The following is a 23375-nucleotide window of genomic DNA, read 5'->3' on the forward strand; positions in this document are numbered from 1 at the left end:
AATAGCTTCCAGCCACCAACAGTGACAGGACCTTCTGTTTAGATCTGGATAGTTAATAGTTATGTAGTCTATTATGCCCCAATGGTAAACAGTTCATTTTAAGGATCCAGGATTTGGTCTTTTTCAGCAAGACTCAGATTCTAGCAAATTCAAGTGCTTGGCTGAACAGAATCGTAATCCAAAAAATCATTTCATTTTTCTTCACACAAACTTGTGATTTTTTTTCACATGTTACACACATAGTTATTTTTAACCATTTCTTGCATATGCAAATGAGGGTTTGTTTTCAGTTCAAGAGTCAGCGGAATCATTCATTAAAGATTTGGGATTCGGCCAAATCCCAAAATAGTGGATTCAGTGCATCCTTACTTTAAGACAATTACAACTGTTAATCTCTTGGTGACTAAAGAGGTAAGCAGGTCATATGAAATGGTGGTATTTACTTGCATCAACATTTCCCTTAAAATGTTGCAAACTTTCTGTAGGCAACTAGAGAAATGGTACTATTCTCCTAAAAATAAAAAACACATGTTTTATGCAATCTAAATAAATGATTGCTTAGCAACTAACCTAAAACTCACCTCCTCCCAACACGTTAGATCCCGGTCCTGTAACCCAATAGTCCACATATCGTTTAACCTTAACAAAAATATAAAAAAAACTTTACTGATTGTTGTTTAAAACCAATATATTAATAATAAAAATAAGAACTGTACATAATAAAATTCTTGGGAGAAGCAAAATGCTACTGGGGCCTATAAATTCAAGAAATCCCAGATTTCAGTTCGAGATTGGGACTAATCCAAGGTTTTTCCTACAGGATTTCGGCTGAAGCCAAGCACCTGGCTGAAACAAATCAGAACCGTTGACTTTTAGTCACTCAAACAGGAAATCACAACATTTTTCGCACATGCAAGCAAGGGTTCAGATTATCTTTGGGATTCAGCCAAATCCCAAAATCACGCATTTGGTGCATCCCTATTTCAAACTAAACTAGAATTAGTAATTAGGAAATACTCTAAACAAAATATCACTGTTGACACACACATTTAGCTGAAATCAGAAAATTTGGAGGAAGCCCATGAAAATAGTGTGAGAATGAACTGACTCTTGCAAGTAGTGCTCTCATCAAAACTAAACTGAGGATCACAGAGATGCAAGGCAGCAGTGCTAACAACTCAGTCACTGTCAAGGTTGCCTATAAAGTCTTAAATGCTGGAAATAAAGCACGATTTGTAAAAAGTAACTATTTAAAGGTTGCACTAGAGAAACTTTAAGAAACATATTTATTGCATTATTATTAATATGCTAAACATACTATAAACTGTTTATAGGGATACACCAAATCCAGGACTTGACTGAATTCCGGCATTGTTTTTTTTACAGGAATTGGCTGAATCCCTCAAGTACAGTCAAACCAAATCCAAACTGTTAGGGCAAATTTATGGCAGTATTTCTAATATCAAACTTCAAGCAACTCTGAATTCCTGAATGGATCATATGAAGACAAAAAGCCAGAAAAAATAGGGTCGGGCAAACTTCGGAGCTTTCCCTGAAAACTCAGAATTGTTTTTGTTCGCTGAAACCCCAAAATCATCGGATATCGGTACGGACATTAGCGCAGACACTGGAACCTTCCCCATTGACTTATACAGGACCTCGAGAGCTTTTAGATGCCGGGGTTTCCGATTCAGAGTATTTAGACCATCCGATTTTTTTTTTTGCTCCGAAAACTACGAATTATTCAAGGTTTGGATATTCGGAGCTTGATAAATAACCCCCTTAAAGTCATGTGATGTTAAAGCTCTAGAGTCTAGACAACTGACAGCGATTACAAAAACATTGATTGCAAATTTCAAATCTGAATAGGTAAATTAGGGTTCACATTCAGTTTACTACTGGGTCATATCATTTTTGAACTATTTGGTATTCGGCTGAATCCAAATTATGGATACAGTGCATCCATAGCAGTTTAATAATAATAATGAATATAGGATTTAATTTGTAACAAACTAGATTTAATTTTCTAGTATGTGTACATGCTTAATAAAAACATGATTATACAGTAAATCATATGAAATATGATATACCTTGCATTTCCATCATATCCCGCAAATATCCAGAGTTTATCACTATATACAGTGGCACCATGGGCAGATCGAGCCACTGGTAATCTGAAAAGAGATTCGATAGATTAGACCTGGACTGAAGTATCGTATCTCTGGCATAAAATCATTTATTAGACATTAGGGATGGGCGAATTTTTTCACCTCGTTTCGCCGAAAAAATGACGCCCATAGACTCGTATGGCAGCGTGCGTCAAAACAGTTTCGCCGCGCGACAAAATTTTTATGGGCGTCTGCGACATTTCGCCGGCGGCGAATTTTTGGCGAAGCGAAACTGGTCAAATTCGCCCATCCCTGTTAGACATATCTTCTGAAAAGGAAACTCATTACCTATTACAAGTAATGTTTGTTCTACTTATTTGATTCCCAAGATTTCTCCCTTTATTTACACAAGCAATAAAAACATGTGATGAACAAGGACTGACTTCATATTCACAAGTTACATGTGCATGTATTTATGTATGACTTTATTTATAGAGTTAGTGGAGAAAAGAAAATCTGCTACCTTCTTTACATTTTATGTGTGTCCATTGCCAGGGTTTAGTCTGTCAGGGCCCACAAAGAGCAGATTTTGGCACTGAAATGGAAAGTTAGCTTTAATGTGCAGAAATCCACTCCGAGTGCATGCTAACAGGCTGATCCTGTGACCGCACACACATATGTGTACACATATGAAAGGTTTTCTTTGCTGGCTTTGAATGTTGTTGGCTTAAACGAACACTAACACCAAAAAATGAAAGTGCTTTAAAATACTGTAATAAAAATACAATGCAGTGTTGCCCTGCAATGGTAAAACTGCTGCGTTTGCTTCAGAAACACTACTATTGTTTATATAAATAAGCTGCTGTGTAGCAATGGGGGCAGCTATTCAAAGAAGGAAATGTTAAGGTTACACAGCAGAAGGAGGAAAACTCAAGAGGAAACTTCGGGTGACTTCGGATATCCGAAGTGCTTCGTATGCCATCACACCGGCGATTACTATTCTTGCTGGAGAGGGGGGGAAGGCATATTGGGGAGATTAGTCGCCCGAAATAGAAAAGATTTGTCGCTGGGCGACTAATCTCCCTGTCTGCCAGCACCCTAATGGTGTTATCTGTTATCCACTATTTAACCTGTGCCATATAGCCTTTTTTCAATTTCCGCCATTGCTACACAGCAGCTCGTTTATATAAACTATAGTAGTGTTTCTGAATCAAACACACCAGTTTTAAAAGTGCAAGACAACAGTACATAATATTTTTGTTACTTTAAAGGAATTGTTCAGTATAAAACCAAAAACTGGATAATTAGATAGGCTGTGCAAAATAAAAATGTTTCTAATATAGTCAAAAATGTAATGTATAAAGGCTGGAGTGACTGGATGTCTAACATAATAGCCAGAACTCTACATCCTGCTTTTCAGCTCTCTTGGTTTCCACTACTTGGTTATCAGGCAGTAACCAATCATTGACTTGAGGGGAGAGCACATAGGCCATAACTGTTGCTTTTGAATCTGAGCTGAATGCGGAGGATCAATTGCAAACTCACTAAACAGTTATGTCCCATGTGGTCCTCCTTCAAGTCGCTGACTAGCTCAGAGTTAGAAAGCTGAAAAGCAGGAAGTTGGATCCTAGCTATTGTATTAGACATTCAGTCGCTCCAGCCTTTATACATTACATTTTTGGCTAACTAAAATGTTTATTTTGCACAGCCTATCTATTTAGCCAGTTTTTATTTTTACACTGAATAGTTTCTTTAAAACACTTTCATTTTTCGGTGTTACTGTTCCTTTAAGGCAATGGCAGCCAAAAATAGTTTATGCTAAGGGAACTTGTGACCTAAGGGTAGAGATGGATGTTAAACACTAGTGACAACTGTAGTGCAATTGTCTGTCTACAATGCTGAGCTTAGAGCTACTCACTTCACCACTTAGATACAGACATACATAAAATCCCTGTGGTTTATCATCAGTGAATCAAGACACACATTGTATAGTTCACACAATGCTCTCCCCTATCAGCTGAAAGTTCACTATGTAGTATAGATTGCTCAGGGTTTGCATGGCCCTTGCCAAATTTCTGATTTGTTGAGATAAGAAAATTATAAAAGAAAGTCAAATACAAACAATAGTAATTTTGACATTAGCAATTCTACCAAAATATTTATTTTAATTAACAGCAATGTAGTGGGAAATGCCGCTTTGTAGCTTAAAAAATACAACAAATGATACAAACCTCCCTTCAATCTTCCATTCAGTCCATAATCCAGTTGCAAACTTATACTCAAAAAGATCATTCTTATTCTTGAGGTTGGAGTTAGAATAAATATCTCCAGTATAACCACCTAAAAAGGGATTGAATAAGTTAAGTGGTCAGATCTTTACACTCTAATAAGAATAAAATCAAGTTATACTTTAGGATAAGGCAAGATGCAGATAAGCTGAGAATGACAAAAAGGAACAATTATATAAGGCATATCTAACCGTATACATAAAAAAAAAAAAAGTAGTGTCAGAATATAGTGTTTATGGATTCACTCAATTACTTGGCATCCATGACCTGCTCACAGAAGTAACTGACAAATAAATTGCTGAAAAAATAATTATACAGAGGCCAAAGCCAGACAGAGGAAAAGCTTATGGGTTTGCACCAATAAACACCTGATATTCTGGAAGCCTGGTATGAGCTTAAAAGGCAACACAATGGTTGAATTTCTCTGTACAGGTGGGTTAAAACTCCCTGCTAGCCAGCGAACAAGGTAAATATACATTATTAAAATAGAAATGTACATTCGCCTGTTAAAATATGAAAACAATGGAACATAAAAATATAGAGGCCTTTTAAAGATTGAGTAGTCAATAAAGCTTATCTTTTTTTTTTTAATTTCAATAATTTGTATTTGTCTTTGAAGACTACACAATGGGTGTCATCAGCAAAAAAAGGAGAAGAACCTTATCTTTTTACTTGACATACAGTCAAGCCCAAATAACCAGCAACTTAACAGTGATGAATATGTATCATGGCAGAACTTGTAATAACATTTTCTGCATACAGATTTTAACATACAATGCAGTCTTTTCTGATTTTTTTTTTTTTATTAATGTGCATAAGGTACCTCGGCAATTTTATGTGCATAAGCTTGTGACTATTCAATATTAAAACAATTAAGAATTGAAGAAGAAAATGGCAAATACCTGGAAGTATACTAAACTACAGGTTTTCTTTTAAATGCTAGAAACAAGTTATAATACGATGAAGACAGAAGATCATACACACACACACACAACATGAGTGAGTCACTTACCAAACACAAACATACTGCTCCCATAGACCACAGCAGAATGGTGGTACCGGGGTGCTGGCGGGCTCCCTGTAGTAAAAGCTCTAAAAGAAGTAAACACATCATAAGCTCAATGCTCATGGTTAAGCTTGTTATCTATTGGCTAAGTGTATCTTATCTAATTAGCATTTTTTCATAACCTGTCATCACTTGTTCAAAGATGGATGAAGACTAATGTACTAGAGCAGTGATCCCCAACCAGTAGCTCGTGAGCAACATATTGCTCTCCAACCCCTTGGATGTTGCTCTCCATGTCCTCAAAGCAGGTGCTAATTTTTGAATGCCAGGCTTGGAAGCAAGTTTTGGTTGTATAAAAACTAAGTATAGTGCCAAGTAGAGCCTCTTGTAGGCTCCCTCAAATAGGGGCTACCAAGTAGCCAATCACAGCCCTTATTTGGCACCCCAAGGGACTTTTTCATTTTCTTGTGTTGCTCCCCAAATCTTTTTACATTTGAATATGGCTCACAGGTAAAAAAAGGTTGGGGACCCATGTACTAGAGGATGGTTACTATTAGCTGCATTTAATATCATTTGATACCAGTTGCAGGAAATGATCCCCATTTTGACTGCAGAGTATATATACAGTAGAACCCAATTTTACATTTTATCCAGGAAAATGGAAAATAAGGGAAAAGTATTATACATAATATATATAGGTGGGACCACAAAACAACAATGTAAAATAAGGGGAAACTTAAAATCAGGGGATGTAAAATTGAGGTTTCATGCCTGGCTGCAGGTAAACTATGTACAAAATACCGCACTCAACAGGCTCAGTTAGAGTAACTGATTTTAATAGAAAAGGAAAAGAAAGTCCAACGTTTCGATCATATCATAGTGATCTTCCTCAGGGAAAAAAAACTAACAAGAGTGTAAGCAATGCAAACCCTTAAGAACCCTCCCCCTGTGCAAAACATGGCACCTAAAACAGGAATCCAATTATTTACCATAGAAACCCAAATTGGGTTTCGATAGTTTACAGACAGCATGCAGGAACTACATAATCCACAATGTATTGCACTATGTTCCTTTCCTTATTGAAATCACGTGTGCAGGGAATTGTGGGGTTTGGAGGATGCAGGCTGAGGACAGATGGCTGTTGATACAAAGTAACAGTAGTCAGCCAGCTCAGCAAAGTAGTCAGACAGATCAGCAGGGGACTAGGCTTAGGGAACTGTCCAAACCATTAAAAATCATGAAAAGTCTGCATATTTTTTAATTGATGTATATTGCAAAGTTGCTTGAAATTATGTTTACTTTTCAAAAATTATTATTATTGTGTTGTTCCCCTTTATGTCAACTTTTAATATGTTATAGAATGGCCAATTCTAAGCAACTTAAATTGGTCTTCATTATTTTTTTTTATAGTTTTTAAATTATTTGCCTTTTTCTTCTGAATGTTTTGAGGTTTCAGATGGGGGTCACTGACTCACATCTAAAAACAAATGTTTGTAAGGCTACAAATCTATTGTTACTTTTTATTTCTCATCTTTCTATTCAGGCCTCTCCTATTCATATTCCAGTCTCTTATTCAAATCAGTGCATGGTTGCTAGGGTAATTTGGATACTAGTAACCAGACGGCTGAAATTGCAAACTGGAGAGCTGCTGAATAAAAAAATAATAAAAAATGTAAACCACTTGCAAATTGTCTCAGAATATCATTCTCTACAATCATACTAAAAGTTCATTTAAAGGTGAACAACCCCTTTAAGATCCAGTCGTAAACACTGTGATTCCCAGGGGTTAAAAATAATAAACTGTAATAAAGATACAATGAAATGTATGAATCATAGTTCAAATCAACTATAAAAACTGCATAGAAATATGTCTATAACACTATACAGGTATGGGACCTGTTATCCAGAATGGTCAGGAACTGGGGTTTCTACAGATAAGGGATCTTTCCATAATTTGGATCTCTATACGTTAAATCTGCTAAAAAATTATTTGAAGGGAATGTCAACCCAAAAAAATATGTTTTTGCCTAATTATAATTCTAGCACAACTTTGCTATATACATTCATTACAATTTTTCGATGTTTTTTAAGTAACAGTATTTCTATATGTATTGCTATTGAAAGTAGTGTTTATCCCTTTCTATTCTCTGCCCTGATGGCTCAGACTGTTGATACAATGTAAGACAAGGGCAGCTGATTAGCAGACTTGTCTTTGCCGGAAGTCAAGACTTGTGCAACATTGTTTAAAAAGTAACAAGCAAGAGTAAAGAAATTGCTGCTTTTAATAGCAACTGTTTTTATGAAGAACTTTAAAAGTGCTGATCATTTTTAATAGACTCGAAACAGGCAGACGGCACTTCTGGAATAGGTTTATTGGGGTTACTGCTGCAAAACCTAACGCGTTTCGGGAGTAAATCCCTTAATCATAGGTCTTCCTCCCGAAACGCGGCAGTAACCCCAATAAACCTATTCCAGAAGTGCCGTCTGCCTGTTTCGAGTCTATTGGATGTTTGCAGTGGGGACACTGTTCGACAGAGCACCTGGTTAGGAACATGCGGTGAGCAGTAGCGGTCCCTTTCTTTTGTCTTCTATCTTCAGATCATTTTTAATAAATGTATATGGGAAAGTTTCTTAGAATTAGTTTTTATTCTGGTGTTAACTTGCCCTTTAAACATTAAATACACCCAATAGGATTGGTTTGCCTCCAATAAAGATTAAAGGGGAACTCCACACAAACATAACAACGTTTTTTGAAAAGTAAACATAATTTCAAGCAACTTTGCAATATACAACAATTAAAAAATATGCAGACTTTTCATGATTTTTAATGGTTTGGATCAGTTCCCTAAGCCTAGTCCCCTGCTCTTCTGCAGATGTCTGACTACTTTAATGAGCTGTCTGACTACCGTTACTTTGTATCAGCAGCCATCTGTCGTTAGACTGCATTCTCCAAACCCAACAATTCCCTGCACAGGTGAAAATCACAGTGCAATGCATTGTGGGTTATGTAGTTCCTACATGCTGTCTGTAAACTGTGGAGAAGTTGTTACAATTTGTAACGTTGTGTTTAGTTCCTCCTTCCCTGCCAGGATTTCAAATGATGCAGAAAAAGAAGAACTGTTAAACAGCTGGATTTCAGAATATAAAATGGCATTTAGTAGTTTTTGAAGAAACAGGTAACTGTGATGGGTATATTAGGGGTTTCTGTGTTATGTGGGCCTCTTTATCAAATTTTGGTTTGGAAGCCGGAGTTCCCCTTTAAGTATAACTTAGTTGGGATAAAGTAAGTACTATTATTACAAGAGAAAAAGGTAACATTTAAAATTTTTGAATTATTTGGTTATAATGGAGTCTGCGGGAGATGATCTTCCTGTAATTCTGAGCTTTATAGATACAGGTATGGGACCTATTATCCAGAATGCTCGGGACCTGGGGCTTTCCGGATAAGGGGTCTTTCCATGATTTGGATCCTCACACCTTAAGACTACTAAAAAATAATGTAAACATTAAATAAACCTAATAGACTGGTTTTGCTTCCAATAAGTATTAATTATATCTTAGTTGGGATCAAGTACAAGCTACTGTTTTATTATTACAGAGAAAAAGGAAATCATTTTTAAAACTTTGGTTTATTTGATTATAATGGAGTGTATGGGAGATATCCAGAAAGTTCAGAATTACGGAAAGGCTAACGGGTTTCCAGATAACGGATCCTATACCTGTAATGGGTTTCCGGATAACAGATCCCATACCTGTATTATAGGTAGGGATGCACCGAATCCAGGATTCGGTTCGGGATTCAGCCGAATCCTTGTGCCTGGCCGAATCGAAACCGAATTTGCATATGCAAATTGTGGGGAGGGCGGGATTTCACGTGACTGTTACAAAACAAGGAAGTAAACCAATTTTTTCCACTTTTCCTTTCCCATATGCATATATGCAAATTAGGATTCGGATGCAGTTTGGTATTCGGCCGAATCTTCAAAGATGGATTCGGCCGAATCCAAAACAGTGGATTCGGTGCATCGCTAATTATAGGGCAGAGATTTAGAATATATTACCTGCACCAGGAACAATCCTTCACATCAAACCTCAAAAGATCATTTAACATATTCTTTCTGTGGAGAGAAATGGAGACAGATTTGTAGACAAATATAATACAGATTTCCAAGTTTATACTCAAAGATAAATTTACGTGTAATTCATGCAGCATTCTAATTCATGTATTTTCCCAGCATGACCAACAACCGGACAGTTACTAATCAAAATCCCAGCAACAAACCGTTGGCACAATGTTGTTGATTAGGCTCCACAATTTTATGAACCAGGAAAATGAATTCAGGCAGTTGTTAGTCCTCATCTAACAACAAGGACACTAACGCAGGCATTTTAATTTTATTCAGAAAAAAAGAAACTGGCAAATCAATACTCAAAGAAGCAACATTCCAAGTCTGAATGTATTCCAAAGCATAACATCAATCTGCACACCCTCACAGAAATCATAATCAACTCTTCCACTGTTGGATAAATGCTAAATATTTGATTAGATAATGCAATACCAGAATAGAGACTGAAAAAGGAACTGTATTGATCCAATACATCGTCTTCTCGGCATTGCACAGATCTCCAATAACAAAGCAGGCTGCATTACCTCAGAAGATACATTAAGGGGGTTATCTACTTAGGTTCCACTTGTGTTTTTCACAAAAACTTCAGTGCCACACAGAAGGTTACTGGTTAAATTAAGGAATGTTGGCCTGGAACATAGTATTTGTACCTGGATAGAGAACTGGCTATAAGATAGACTACAAAGAGTGGTGGTAAATGGAACATTTTCTAATTGGACCAGTGTTGTTAGTGGAGTACCGCAGGGCTCTGTACTAGGTCCCTTGCTTTTCAACTTATTTATTAATGACCTGGAGGTGGGCATTGAAAGTACTGTTTCTATTTTTGCAGATGATACTAAATTGTGCAGAACTATAGGTTCCATGCAGGATGCTGCCACTTTGCAGAGTGATTTGTCTAAACTGGAAAACTGGGCAGCAAACTGGAAAATGAGGTTCAATGTTGATAAATGCAGGTTATGCACTTTGGCAAAAATAATATAAATGCAAGTTATACACTAAATGGCAGTGTGTTGGGCGTTTCCTTAAAGGATAAGTAAACCTTTAAAATAAGTGAATGTAAAATTGATGAGGGGGCTACTCTAAGCACTTTTGTAATTTACATTCATTATTTATTTTCTTTTTATTACAAGATATTAAGGGATACATGTACTGTTAATACGAATAAATTTTGTTACAACAGCACCACCTGCTGGTCATTTTACCACCAGTCTGACCACCAAGTAGTCAAGGAAGTTGTCAGGAGAAACAAAGACTGCTCTGATGTTCTTCTGCTTAGGAAAATAATTAGAAACCTTTCTCACATCTTTCCCAAGCAGAAGAACATCAGAGCAGCCGCTTTCTTTCTCCTGACAACTTCCTTGACTACTTGCTGGTCAGACTGGTGGGAAACAACAGGTGGTGCTGTGTAATAAAATTCATTCATATTAACAGCACATGTATCCCTTAATATCTTGGAATAAAAAGAAAATAAATCCTTTAAATAAGAAGGATCTAGGGGTTGTTGTAGCTAACAAGTTGTCTAATTCTTGGCACTATCATTCTGTGGCTACTAAAGCAAATAAAGTTCTGTCTTGCATAAAAAGCCCATAAACTCAAGGGATGAAAACACAATTATGCCTCTTTATAGGTCCCTGGTAAGGCCTCATCTGGAGTATGCAGTGCAGTTTTGGACTTGGAAAGCTTAAATTATGAGGGTAGACTGTCAATGGTGGGTTTGTTTTCTCTGGAAAAAAGTCACTTGCGAGGGGACATGATTACACTTTACAAGTACATTAGAGGACATTATAGACAAATAGCAGGGGACCTTTTTACCCATAAAGTGGATCACCGTACCAGAGGCCACCCCTTCAGACTAGAAGAAAAGAACTTTCATTTGAAGAAACGTAGGTGGTTCTTCACAGTCAGGACAGTGAGGTTGTGGAATGCACTGCTGGGTGATGTTGTGATGGCTGATTCAGTTAATGCCTTTAAGAATGGCTTGGATGATTCTTTGGACAGACACAATATCAAAGGCTATTGTGATACTAAGCTCTATAGTTAGTATAGGTATGAGTATATAGAATTTAATTAAAAGTAGGGAGGGGTGTGTGTAGGGATGCTGGGTTTTCATTTGGAGGGGTTGAACTTGATGGGCTTTGTCTTTTTTCAACCCAATTTAACTATGTAACTATGAGTTTCTAAGGTGATTTTTTTTGGGGTAAAAAAACTAATTAAAAAAACCCTGGAAATAGCTCAAATCTGAAAATACACCTGAAATCTAAAACCTGTTGGGGTCATGTAGGAGTCAATGGCAGAGGTCCCTTGAACCATTTTAGCCTTCATAATGTTTGAGTTTTTTTCTGAGGGTTTTGCTTGAAAACACGATTAATTAGAGTCCTTTTTTGCAAAAAACTCTATCAAGTTTTTTCCATTAGAGTTTTTTCTTAAATAAGGAATCATTCGAGTTGCGAGTTCATTTGAGGTATAAAAAACGGTAACAATCGATAAATAACCCCCTAACTGATATCACTGTCAAAATAAGAATCTGAAGCAGGGTGCAGTATGGGCACCACCCATACGTTAAGACCGGGGAGAATTTAAGTGGTTGTCGTGGTTTAGATTGTCATCAACATGCACATTTTTCAGATGATAGAAACAAATCAAGTCTGTGTGTGCAGGGCTGCACAAACATTTATTTAAGATAAATATTTGCTAAACTGCTGGTGCTGCGATAGAAGCAGATATTACTGTGTTCCTGAGGCCTGGTTTATACACTCATAAGCATTTTTAGTTTTCAAGCAGTTCAGCATTTGCTTCACCCCCTCATGTGTCTAAACTCCTTTGATCAGCTTTTAAAGTGTTAATTCTAAACTTTTAATTTTGAAATAGACAGTATGAAGAAAAGCTAACTTAGGACACAGCGAGAAGTGTGTTTAACATGACTATTTCTAACACCAAGAACCAGACTCATTTTATTATTTTTTTGTATATATCAATATGTATTTTAGATTTTGCATGGTGTTACATACCCATTATCTCCACCAAAAACATAGATAGCATCCTTGTAAGCTACCACTGTGTGTTTACTGCGCCTGTAAAACAAAGAAATCTTTTTTGAGTTAGCATTCCATTTTCAGTGACCATCTAATAGACCAAAATATTTACTGAAAATAACAATGCCATGCAGCAAAGGGGATGTGCTTTTAAGGGATTCTGTCATAGGAAAACATGTTTTTTTCCCCTAAAAATGTATCCATTAATAGTGCTCCCCCGGCAGAATACTGTATTGAAATCCATTTTTGCAAAAGAGAAAAAGAGTTTTTTCTTTATATTTCATTTTGAAATCTGATGTGGGACTAGACTTGTTATTAGTTTAGGGTTACCGGATCACCTGAAAATTCCATCTACAATTTTGGCTCCAAAATTACACCATTAAGCATTATTTATTATTATTATTAACATGTATTTATATAGCGCCAACATATTGCGTAGCACTGTAAAGTAACTGATTATACAACTACATCACATGAATTACATACATAGAATATATGGAGTAACAAACATCACAATCAATACAGGTACAAAGAGGTGAGGAAGGCCCTATGCATTGGCATACAGTCTAAAGGGAAGGGAGAAATACACAAGGTGTGGGAGTGGGCAAGATCGAAGTAAGTGGGTGAGAAATGTGGTGTTGTATGTGGTGTTGCGTTTGGTAGTTAAGCAGAGTGAGGGTAGGCTTCTCGAAAGAAGTGCGTTTTCAGAGATTTTTTGAAAGCAGAAAGGTTGGGAGAAAGTCGGACAGATCGTGGGAGAGCGTTCCAGAGGAGGGGTGCAGCCCTTCCAAAGTCTTGAATGCGAGCATGTGAGGAGGTAATGAGAGAAGAGTTGAGTAGCAGGTCAGTAGAGGAGCGAAGTAAGCGAGTGGGTGAGTATATAGAGATGAGTTCAGAGATGTAGGGTGGAGCAGAGTTGTGAAGTGCTTTGAAAGTCAGTGTCATTAATTTGAATTTGATTCTGAAAGGTAACGGAAGCCAGTGCAGGGATTGACAGAATGGCGAGGCAGAGGATGAGCGGTTGCTGAGGTGTATGAGCCTCGCATGTGCAGCCAGGACACGCACAGAGACACATGTTGGCCCCCAGAGCGTTTTACAGTTCACTGAACAAATTGCTCTTTGGAAGTACCTTCGGCAGCAGTACTCAGAGCATCTTGACTGACACTTATATATAGTAGTAACACAGCTGCAACCTAGCCTAGTTTGACTGCCAGCCAGCTCTCCATGCTCAGGCAACTTTAGTTTGGTCCTGTGTGGGGATTGAGTTAAAGGAAAACTATACCCCTCAAAAATGTAGGTCTCTATATATATAGTGAATAAAGTACCCCCTCTTGTAAAATATAAGGATATTATAAGTTACCGAGGAGTTTCATGACCATATAAAAACATGTTTTATATATGTTTTTATACAGGTCATGGAACTCTGAGGTAACTTCTAATATCCTCATATTTTGCAACTGGGGGTACTTTATTTATTATAATACACAAGTTTTAGGGAGTCATGTGACATAAATTACATCAGAACTCACCGTTTATAACTGATGACATCAGAACTCACCGTTTATAAGGATATAATTTACAAGATATTCATGGCTTTTGTGTATTATATAAAAATATATTGCATAAAACAGTTCATATGTAAAACCCTGCTTCATGTAAATAGACCATTTTCATAATACTGAAAATCATAAATAGAAAACTGCCATTTTAAAAAATAAGGGCATCCCCCTGGGATCGTACGATTCACTGTGCACACAAACATACCAAACAAACCATACATGTTAGGCCACATGAAAAATCTGTTACTCAAGTATTTTTTGGGGGGGTATAGTTTCCCTTTAATGCTGCTCGACTGGGACAGCTTGGTGGGTACTTTTGAAAGACATGAAAGGTGTGATTCGGCATGATCCGTTATACTGACATAATCATATAGTTAAAAAAACATACCGCTATCACTTTAACTTTCTAATTCTACATTTTTTTACTTAATTGTACCTGAACCTTGTTTTGCAAAGATGGATGGAATCCCATGGCTAAAAAGAAGCGTGCACATAAGTACTAATAAATGACAATCCCTATGTAAATAGAAATTCTGGCAAATGTTCCATGTGTGAAGAAAGATGGACATTCAGGCAGCTGGGAGCTGGTGGTTGTCACTGGTGTTCATGGTTCTTATCAGAGGTTAATTGCTACAAACTTCTTAAGCTGCTTCACCGTAAGGGCTCTTACTGACGAGCGGTTGAAGCTGCGCTCCCCTGCGTTCTTTTTTTCTGCGTTCAGCCACAGGGAGCGCAGGAATAGACGCATTAAGTTTTTTCCAATGGGGCTGTTCTCACACAGGCGCGTGTAGGCGCCGAACGCCGGTTGAGACGCAACATGTTGCATTTTTCCTGCGTTTGGTGCCTTCACGCACCTGTGCGAGTACAGCCCCAATGGAAAAAACGTAATGCGTCTATTCCTGCGCTCCCCTGTGGCTGAACGCAGAAAAACGGAATGCAGGGGAGCGCAGCTAAACCACTCGTCAGTAAGAGCCCTTAAAGGAGTAGTTCTCCTTTAAGTAAACGTTTAGTATGTAATAGAAAAGCCAGTTCTAAGAAACTTTTCTTTTGGTTTTGTTTATTTTGTATAGTTTTATAATTATTTGCCTTATTCTGCGGACACTTTCCAGCTTTCAATGGGCGCTGCTGACCCCATCTAAAAAAAACCAAACGCCCTGTAATGCTACAAATGTATTGTTACTTTGCATTTCTCATTTTTCTAGTAAGCTCCTGCTCTATTCATGTTCCAGTCTCTTCTTCAAATGAATGCATGAATTGGGACCCTAGCTACCAGTTTGTGTATAATGCAAACTGAAGAGCCGCTGAATAAAAAGCTAAATAACTCAAAAACCGTAAATAATAAAAAATGAAACCCGATTGCAAATCGTCTCAGAACGTCACGGTCTACGTCATACTAAATGTTAACTCAAAGGTGAACAACCCCTTTAATATACAAACCCCAAATAAAGGCAAGTGTCAGTGAGGAGCAGTAACACATGTAAAGAAACAACACTAGAACTTTTCTATTAAGTTTCTCGCAGTTGTATGCTATTTATATTGCCACTCATCATACACACAAGGGATATTATCCAGCCAGCAGCCCTGCTCCAGGTGATGTTCCATTGCAGTTGCCAAGCAACGCACATGCCCCGCCCACTCACCTGGCTCCTACAAACTCGTCACAGGGAAGAAGCCTCCGCCAGCAGTACACACTCTCAAACGGGCCGAAATTCAGGGTCAGGTACTCGACACTGTCAGAACAGCTGTGGTCAAAATCGACACTGGGAGCCACCTTGGACTTACACGCCATGGGGAAGCAGTTGTGGCATAGAGTATCGCTCTAGAGATGTCAGCGCCTTGGGTTTCTTTTGTCTCAACCAGCGCCCAAACCTGCAGCCCCGGGCCAGCCGGGATATTACCTGCTCAGCGGAAATAAAAACCGCAGGTCCATTTACAGAACTGGCACCAGACTAGGGCGGAACCAAGCTGTAGGGAAACTAGGAACAGGAAGTAGAAAAATATCAATGGATTGTCTAGTAAAAAGTGCACAGCTCTATCATCACGGCTGCTTGTACGAGGCATTGCAACAATGTACTACAGCAACAGCGACATCTAGTGTCTGACTAAAGAGAATAAAGCAAAAGAAAAGATAATGTTCCATGTATGAAATCTCTCTCACTGATTAAAACACTGTAAAATCAGGGATGGTGGTTTTCGAGCCAAATTAGGCTACTAATTTAAAGCCCAGGCGGGTTTTGAAAATAAAACCAGCCAATGTACGGATTTGGGCTGGTTTGTACTTTGGAAAACAGCCAAAGTTTTTTCTTGCCCTTAATGTTCCAGACCAAGCCTGTCTCCCAAATGCATGTTGGGTAATGTAGTTTTTGTTTAATAATTTGCTGTCTGTCAAGTTTAATGTAAGACTACAATACCCAGCATGCAATGGGACTGACGTGTAGAAATTGGGAATTAACAGATTTTGGGCTCTGTACCCCAGTCTCCAGTCCCTTAAGAATTCTCGCATTTTCCAGTGACTTTTCTCAATTTTCAGACAATTTTGGGGGGGGGGGAATCTGCTGGTCACCAAAATATCTAAAGGTTGACTTGTTTTACCAATATTTATTGAAATTGTGTATGTATTGGGCTTTATGGGGCCCTTATACTTCCTGGGCCCCCCTCTGTAGTTACACCCTTGGTGACAGGCAAATCTGTCCCATTTTGCTTCATTGGAAAATTTGCACTACAGTGACAATTTGAAAAAGATGTATTTTCATATATATTTATTTATTTTTTAGACTTTTTTCACTGTACATTTTGTGCTATTTTTGGGCTACTTTTGAAGTGGCTCTCAGCTAGTTTTGGGCTGGTTTTGTAGCTGACTAGGGCTGGTTTTAAAAATTAGACCTGGCAACCTTAACTGTAATTATCATTTGGCATATTTATGGTACTATTAGAACAATATTCTTAGTTTTAGAAAATAAACGGTTCCACTCCCAAGCAAGAAGGTTTCCTTGAAATTTTATATAAACCAGCTTAGCATCATGTCCCCATATTTTATCCATTGTGTCTGTGCTATGTGTACATATTATATTATGTTCATAGTTCCAAAACAAAGCCCACTTTCTCACCTAATACTTCATCTCCATGTATTTATTCTCTTGGGTGTAGACAATAAAAGTTAATGTACTGGTCTCAGACTGAAAATGGCACATTTAGGCACAAAACGGAGTGAAGAGTTCAGGTGTTACCTGTTGGAATCACACACATGGACACCGGTATAATGCTCAGACTCAAAAGATAAGGTTATTGAAGGTTTATTCATCAGTCTCATAGGTTAATTAATCGCATGAATATCCAATGATTACATTTTATTGGATTTTGATACACAATTCATGAGAAAATGTCCGTACACTTGTTGTCCAGTTAAGCAGTTTAACCTTTCTAATATATGATTATATATTATAAACATTTTCCTAGGTACTTTCCTAGGAAAATGAAAAGGCAAAACTGATTCTGAGTAATGAGAATTATTTGTTGTTGTTCTACACAACTCTCTGCTTATCCCTGATATGAAGTGTCACTAGTACCATCTTACCCTGTTGTCATTATCTTGTTCTGTTGTACTTGCTATGCCCCATTCGTTCTACCCTCAACTTCTATTCAGCAGGACATTATTACGTGTGAAGTCAAGGGCAGAGATCCATATGTGTGACTGGGAGAAACACTACAGTCACATTTTGTTTGGAAAGTTGGAGCAACTCAGGCTTACCTGTCCAACAACCGCTGTATTTGTTGGGCCCCATAGGAGTAGATGATTAGATTTGTATAGACAGTTCAGCTGTACTTCTGTAATCAAGTCTGGATACAAAATACAGCATATTGATTCATCCAGTCAGTGTTGGGGCATCAACAAGCATGGCGGTAACAGAGGCTAAATATTCCTTCTACTTCCTTTGGGATTCGTTCGTTCACCCCATCAGCTAAACTAGCAGATCAGTGCATAGCTATCCGGATGAACAGAATGCACATTGCAATATCTGACTGTTCAACCTAACCCAGATTAACATAAATTGGTTATACTTATCCTTTGGTCTACTATCCTGCTTCTCTCTCACCATTAGCTACTATTTTCTTGGAGTATCTTGTTGTCCTCTCTCTTTACTATTTTCTCTTTTGTGCTCCTCAGCTCCTACAACCTCAGTGGTATTGGCAACTAATAAAATTTATGTCCTCATCTTGTTCCATTTCGACTCTTGCAATGCTTAATTATTAGGCCTTTGAGACTCTGTCTATTATTGTATTTTAAATCCTGATACCTAAGACCTGGTTCCTACACAGTCATTGGCTGTCACAATTTGTGCACTGATCAGCTGTAGGGTGTCTACATGCTCTCTGTCCCTCCCCTTTATGTGTTTAGTGCTGAAGCATATTGAATGCTGGTCCAACAGGTAGGCTACATTGCTTGAGCAGGCTTCAATATAAGTGCTGGCCTGCTCCCTCTAGTAATTGCAGCTGCTCCAAGAGCCATCTGTGGCCTATACTGTCTCTGGGGTTGCTTTACTATTAAAGTTAATAAAGTTTTCCAGTGTAGTTGCCCATAGCACCTAATGAGACATTTTATTTCATTTTCAAACGTGTAGTTTACAGAACAAAACATATTACTGGTTGGTTACTGTGGACAACTGCACATGTTCAATTTAGCAACTGTGTTAGTAAATTAAGCTTTCGGTCCCCTCCACCAAATTTGTAACATGCTACCTATCTTGCTTGCTGTACATGTATAATGCACCAGCTCCCCTGTTTTCACTGCTCCCCCTAACCTAGAGAACGAGGAAGTGATTTCATTTCCTGTGGTTCCAAATTACCTTCCTGTCCAGACATTGCTCTCCTCACAATACATAGAGCATAGCTACAAAGAAGCGCACAAAAAGCAAATAATAGTGTAGTCAATTGGTGTATGAATCAAATCACCCGCACCATGTGTGACAGTGACATAAAAGGAATTTTAAAGTGACAGTGCCAACAAATATAGTATTGTATGTAACTCAGTGGAGAGCCTCATCCACCAGCCAACCAGACGGCCTCTGAGATAGATAGACACAGAGAGCACTGTCTGTGAAGGAAATGCATAAAGGTCTATGAGGCTGTGCATATTGCTGCCAATATGCTTCATGAAAGTGTTTGATGAGCTTGGATATCAATTTCAGTCACGTGAGTAGGTTGACCCACCATTTGGCTGGTGTAGGAAGAAGCTGCAGACACTTATTTGTGAAAAGACTTTTATTAGAAGACTACTTTAAGGGCTGAATACATCTCTATCTTTGCACACCGTTGTTTCACTCCCTACCACACCTAAGTGAATGTGGAAGTGTTCCTCCTTGTCCACCAGCTATTCAAATAAAGAAACCCCTTCTATCCCTAGAATGTGCATAAAGACTACAAACTGCTCTGTGAAGCCTTCGCTCACAAGAGGATGGCCATGGAAATCCATGAAAATGATAAAGGGTTATAATCTTTTAAAGTGAGGTTGGCTAGTGCGCAAAAATGCGGCAAAGGCAGTTAACTTACAAATGATTAGTGATGAGGCAAAATTCTGCATTTCGCCATGTGCAAATTTTTTTGCGAAACTGCAGCAAAAATTCGCTCCTGTAGAAAAAGTTGCAGAGACAAAAAAAATGCCGCAAGAAAAAAAAAAAGGTCACCTATTGACTTCAATGTGGTTTATGAATTTTTCACCATTTTCTTAAATTTTTTATCAGTTTCAAAAAATTTTCGGTGAAGCCAAATGGGACAGATTCGCTCATCACTACAAATGACCTCTGATGTCAGCAGTAGCAGTTTATAAGGTTAAACATTACAGAATGGCTATGAATTATAAGATTATGGATGGAATATTAATGTCTCTTGCTTATTATCTACCTCTTTACCTTTAGAACTGTGAGAACCTGTCCTTCCTTTAGATAACAAGGAATAAAAAATAGAAACTGTTTTCCCCATCCTGCTAAAAACAGCTTGTGCTTAGGCTGAGGCTTACAGGCACGTGCCATTTAATAGTAAACTCATATCATTATTTTGCAAATGTCGCACACTGGCCATTTAGGTTTTCTTTCAAGCTACCGTGAGGTCAGAGAGTTGTTGTTACAGAACCTGCACAAACAGGTTTATTTTTGTCCTGTCATTTTTATTATCAGTGAAGATGTCAGCATTTCTTAGAAATGTCCATTGCACAATGTTTTAAACATGTCATAAATCTTACCCGCTGTTGCGGGGCAGTAACTTACCTACTCTCATCCAAATCATTTATGTAATAAGATTAATGTTCAACTGGATGAGCTAGAAACAAATGCATGTACTTTGGACATTTGGAATGCTAAGGGAAAATTCACCAAATGGCAAGCGAGAACCTGTCCATCTGTTTTCTTATCACCTAGCTGTAGACTGGATTTCAGGATATGTCAGTAGAAAATCCTAACATGGGGTGTATAAAGCATGTTAATATGTATTATATAATGTATAATTCAGAGCCTGTCAGATTTTTTTGGATAAAGATTTCCTTACCCGATATCACAGTTAAATAAGTATGATTATAGCAGTTACCCTCTATAACTACAACAAAACAAACATACATTCACCTCAAGACTTAACATAAATGGGTATGAGGCTTAAAGTGGTTGTTCATCTTTGCATTAACTTTTAGTATGATGTAGAGAGATTATAATTGGATTTTCTGAGACAATATGCAATAGGTTTTCATTTTTTATTATTTACAGTTTTTGAGTTATTTAGCTTTTTATTCAACAGCTCTCCAGTTTGCAATTTCAGCATTCCGGTTGCTAGGGTTCAAATTACCCTAGCAACCATGCACTGATTTGAATAAGAGACTAGAATAAGAATAGGAAAGGGTCTGAATAGAAATAAAAAGAGATTAATAAAAAGCAGCAATGTCAATACATGGGGTCAGTGACCCTTATATGAAAGCTGGAAATAGTCAGAAGAAGAAGGTAAATCATTTAAAAAAAAACTATAAAAATAAATCATGAATGAACAATTGAAAAGTTGCTTAGAATTGGCCATTCTATAACATACTAAAAATAACCTGAAAGGAGACCCACCCCTTAAACACTTCACCTACTGTAATTTTCCACAGCACTGCTAGAGGAAAGTTTTATTTCATGCCCAAATGCTGGATGATGGATATTGTAAAAATAATTTATGTTGCATAATTCTATCCATTATTAGAAATTATAGGGATCATTGTCAATGCCCCACGCAAGGTGCAAAGTGCAATTGGGAATTGGGCCCCAGTGGGAACTCTACGACTAGGGCATGATTCATCCTCGTTTTCCTGCCCCCTTGCGCAAATCTTTGTGTTCCTCTATTTTATCTAACTTTATTCAGATTCCAACTCTTCCTGTCTTCCCTTTTCTTGTGCCCTTCTTAAAGGAGAAGTAAAGTCTTTGTGCACTTGTGGGTGCCAAAGAACGAAAAGCTGAACTTTAGCTAAAAACTCGGCTATTTCGTTCAATTGCGCATGTGTCTGCCCCAGGAAATTTCAAGCAAGAAGCAGCCAGAAGAGGATCGCTTTGCAGTGCTCGCTGGAATAACCCAGGCCAGTGCAGTTTTCTGCTGATAGGAGCACCGGGCTTTCAGGTAAGTAAATGCAATCACTTGAGGGTGCCTAACATTTGGTACCCCCAAGTGCAAGATGACTTTCCTTCTCCTTTAACACCTTAACCTTGACTAACAAATCCACATTAATCCATGATCTTTTTTGCTCTAATCACTTCACTAGTCTTCTTGCACTAACAGAAACCTGGCTTTCACAGCATGATTCCGCCATTGAAGCTGCACTTTCTTATGGTGGTCTCTCTTTCACTCACACCCCCATAACCATTGGACGTGGTGGGGGAGTTGGAATTCTCCTCTCGCTGTCGGTTCAAACCTATTCCTATTCCTTTAGCCTTCTCATTCAATTCTTTTGAGGTGCATGCCCTTCAGATTTTCCACCCTCACTCTGTATGTGTAGCTGTCAATTACAGACCCCCCATCAGCCTCCTCCTCTGCTACCTTCCGTTCTGACACCTGGCTTTCTTTCTCCCTCTGCACTGACAGCCCTGCAGTCATCCTTGGGGATTTTAACTTCCACATCGATGAATATTCACAACCCTGTCCCTCTCGTTTTCTCTGCCTAACCTCCTCCTTTGAGCTCCAGCAGTGGACAAACACCCTTATTCTTAAAGGAATCCTGTCATCAGAAAAGATGTTTTTTTCAAAACGCATCAGTTCATAGTGCTACTCCAGCAGACTTATGCACTGAAATCCATTTCTCAAAAGAGCAAACAGATTTTTTTATATTCAATTTTGAAATCTGACATGGGGCTAGACATTTTGTCAATTTCCCAGCTGCCCCTGGTCATGTGACTTGTGCCTGCACGTTAGGAGAGAAATGCTTTCTGGCAGGCTGCTGTTTTTCCTTCTCAATGTAACTGAATGTGTCTCAGTGGGACATGGGTTTTTACTATTGAGTGTTGTTCTTAGATCTACCAGGCAGCTGTTATCTTGTGTTAGGGAGCTGTTATCTGGTTACCTTCCCATTGTTTTTTTGTTTGGCTGCTGGGGGGGAAAAGGGAGGGGGTGATATCACTCCCACTTGCAGTTCAGCAGTAAAGAGTGATTGAAGTTTATTAGAGCACAAGTCACATGACTTGGGGCAGCTGGGAAATTGACAATATGTCTAGCCCCATGTCAGATTTTAAAATTGAATATAAAAAAATCTGTTTGCTCTTTTGAGAAATGGATTTCAGTGCAGAATTCTGCTGGAGCAGCACTATTAACTGATTCATTTTGAAATTTTTTTTTTCCCCATGACAGTATCCCTTTAAGGATGGCCACTTTCTGGATCTAGTCTAAAAAACTCTCTCTCTCTGGTTTTAACAGTGACCCCTTCCCCCTTTCCGATCACCATTTGGTTACATTTTCCATCTCTCACTCTCCCTGCCCACCTGCTTCTTCCCCCACTATCTTAGTTTGGGATAGACGTGACATTGACCTCCCAGCTTTAGCTCAGTATTTCAGGTCCAGTCTCACTTCCTTTAAATAGATGTCTGATTTTCTGATACCCTGGTAAGTGAGTATATCACATACTGTCCTCAACCATTGGCTCATTTGCCCCTTCACAAGCTAAGCATAAATGTGCTCAAAACCCACAACCCTTCTGTACAAGATCTGCTGAATGTATGTGGAAAAAAAATCACGCACGCAAGCAGACTTTATTCA

The 23375-nt window shown here is 38.2% G+C and overlaps 1 protein-coding gene across 1 annotated transcript in view; it reads right to left on the reverse strand.

The window, feature by feature from the left end:
• LOC108695673 (leucine-zipper-like transcriptional regulator 1) overlaps window positions 1–16215 on the reverse strand; it is a 32234-nt gene extending 16019 nt beyond the window's left edge. The window contains exons 1-7 of the mRNA XM_041568079.1: window positions 15761–16215; window positions 12538–12600; window positions 9464–9520; window positions 5409–5488; window positions 4340–4448; window positions 2091–2174; window positions 582–639 (exon numbers count right to left, since the gene is read on the reverse strand). Of these exons, the coding sequence (XP_041424013.1) occupies window positions 582–639; window positions 2091–2174; window positions 4340–4448; window positions 5409–5488; window positions 9464–9520; window positions 12538–12600; window positions 15761–15909 (600 nt within the window). The 5' untranslated portion in view covers window positions 15910–16215. The remainder of the gene's footprint in view (window positions 1–581; window positions 640–2090; window positions 2175–4339; window positions 4449–5408; window positions 5489–9463; window positions 9521–12537; window positions 12601–15760) is intronic.
• Between the last annotated feature and the right edge of the window lie 7160 nt (window positions 16216–23375).

Source organism: Xenopus laevis, chromosome 1L (assembly GCF_017654675.1).
Source record: "Xenopus laevis strain J_2021 chromosome 1L, Xenopus_laevis_v10.1, whole genome shotgun sequence".
In the NCBI taxonomy this organism is placed as follows: domain Eukaryota; kingdom Metazoa; phylum Chordata; class Amphibia; order Anura; family Pipidae; genus Xenopus; species Xenopus laevis.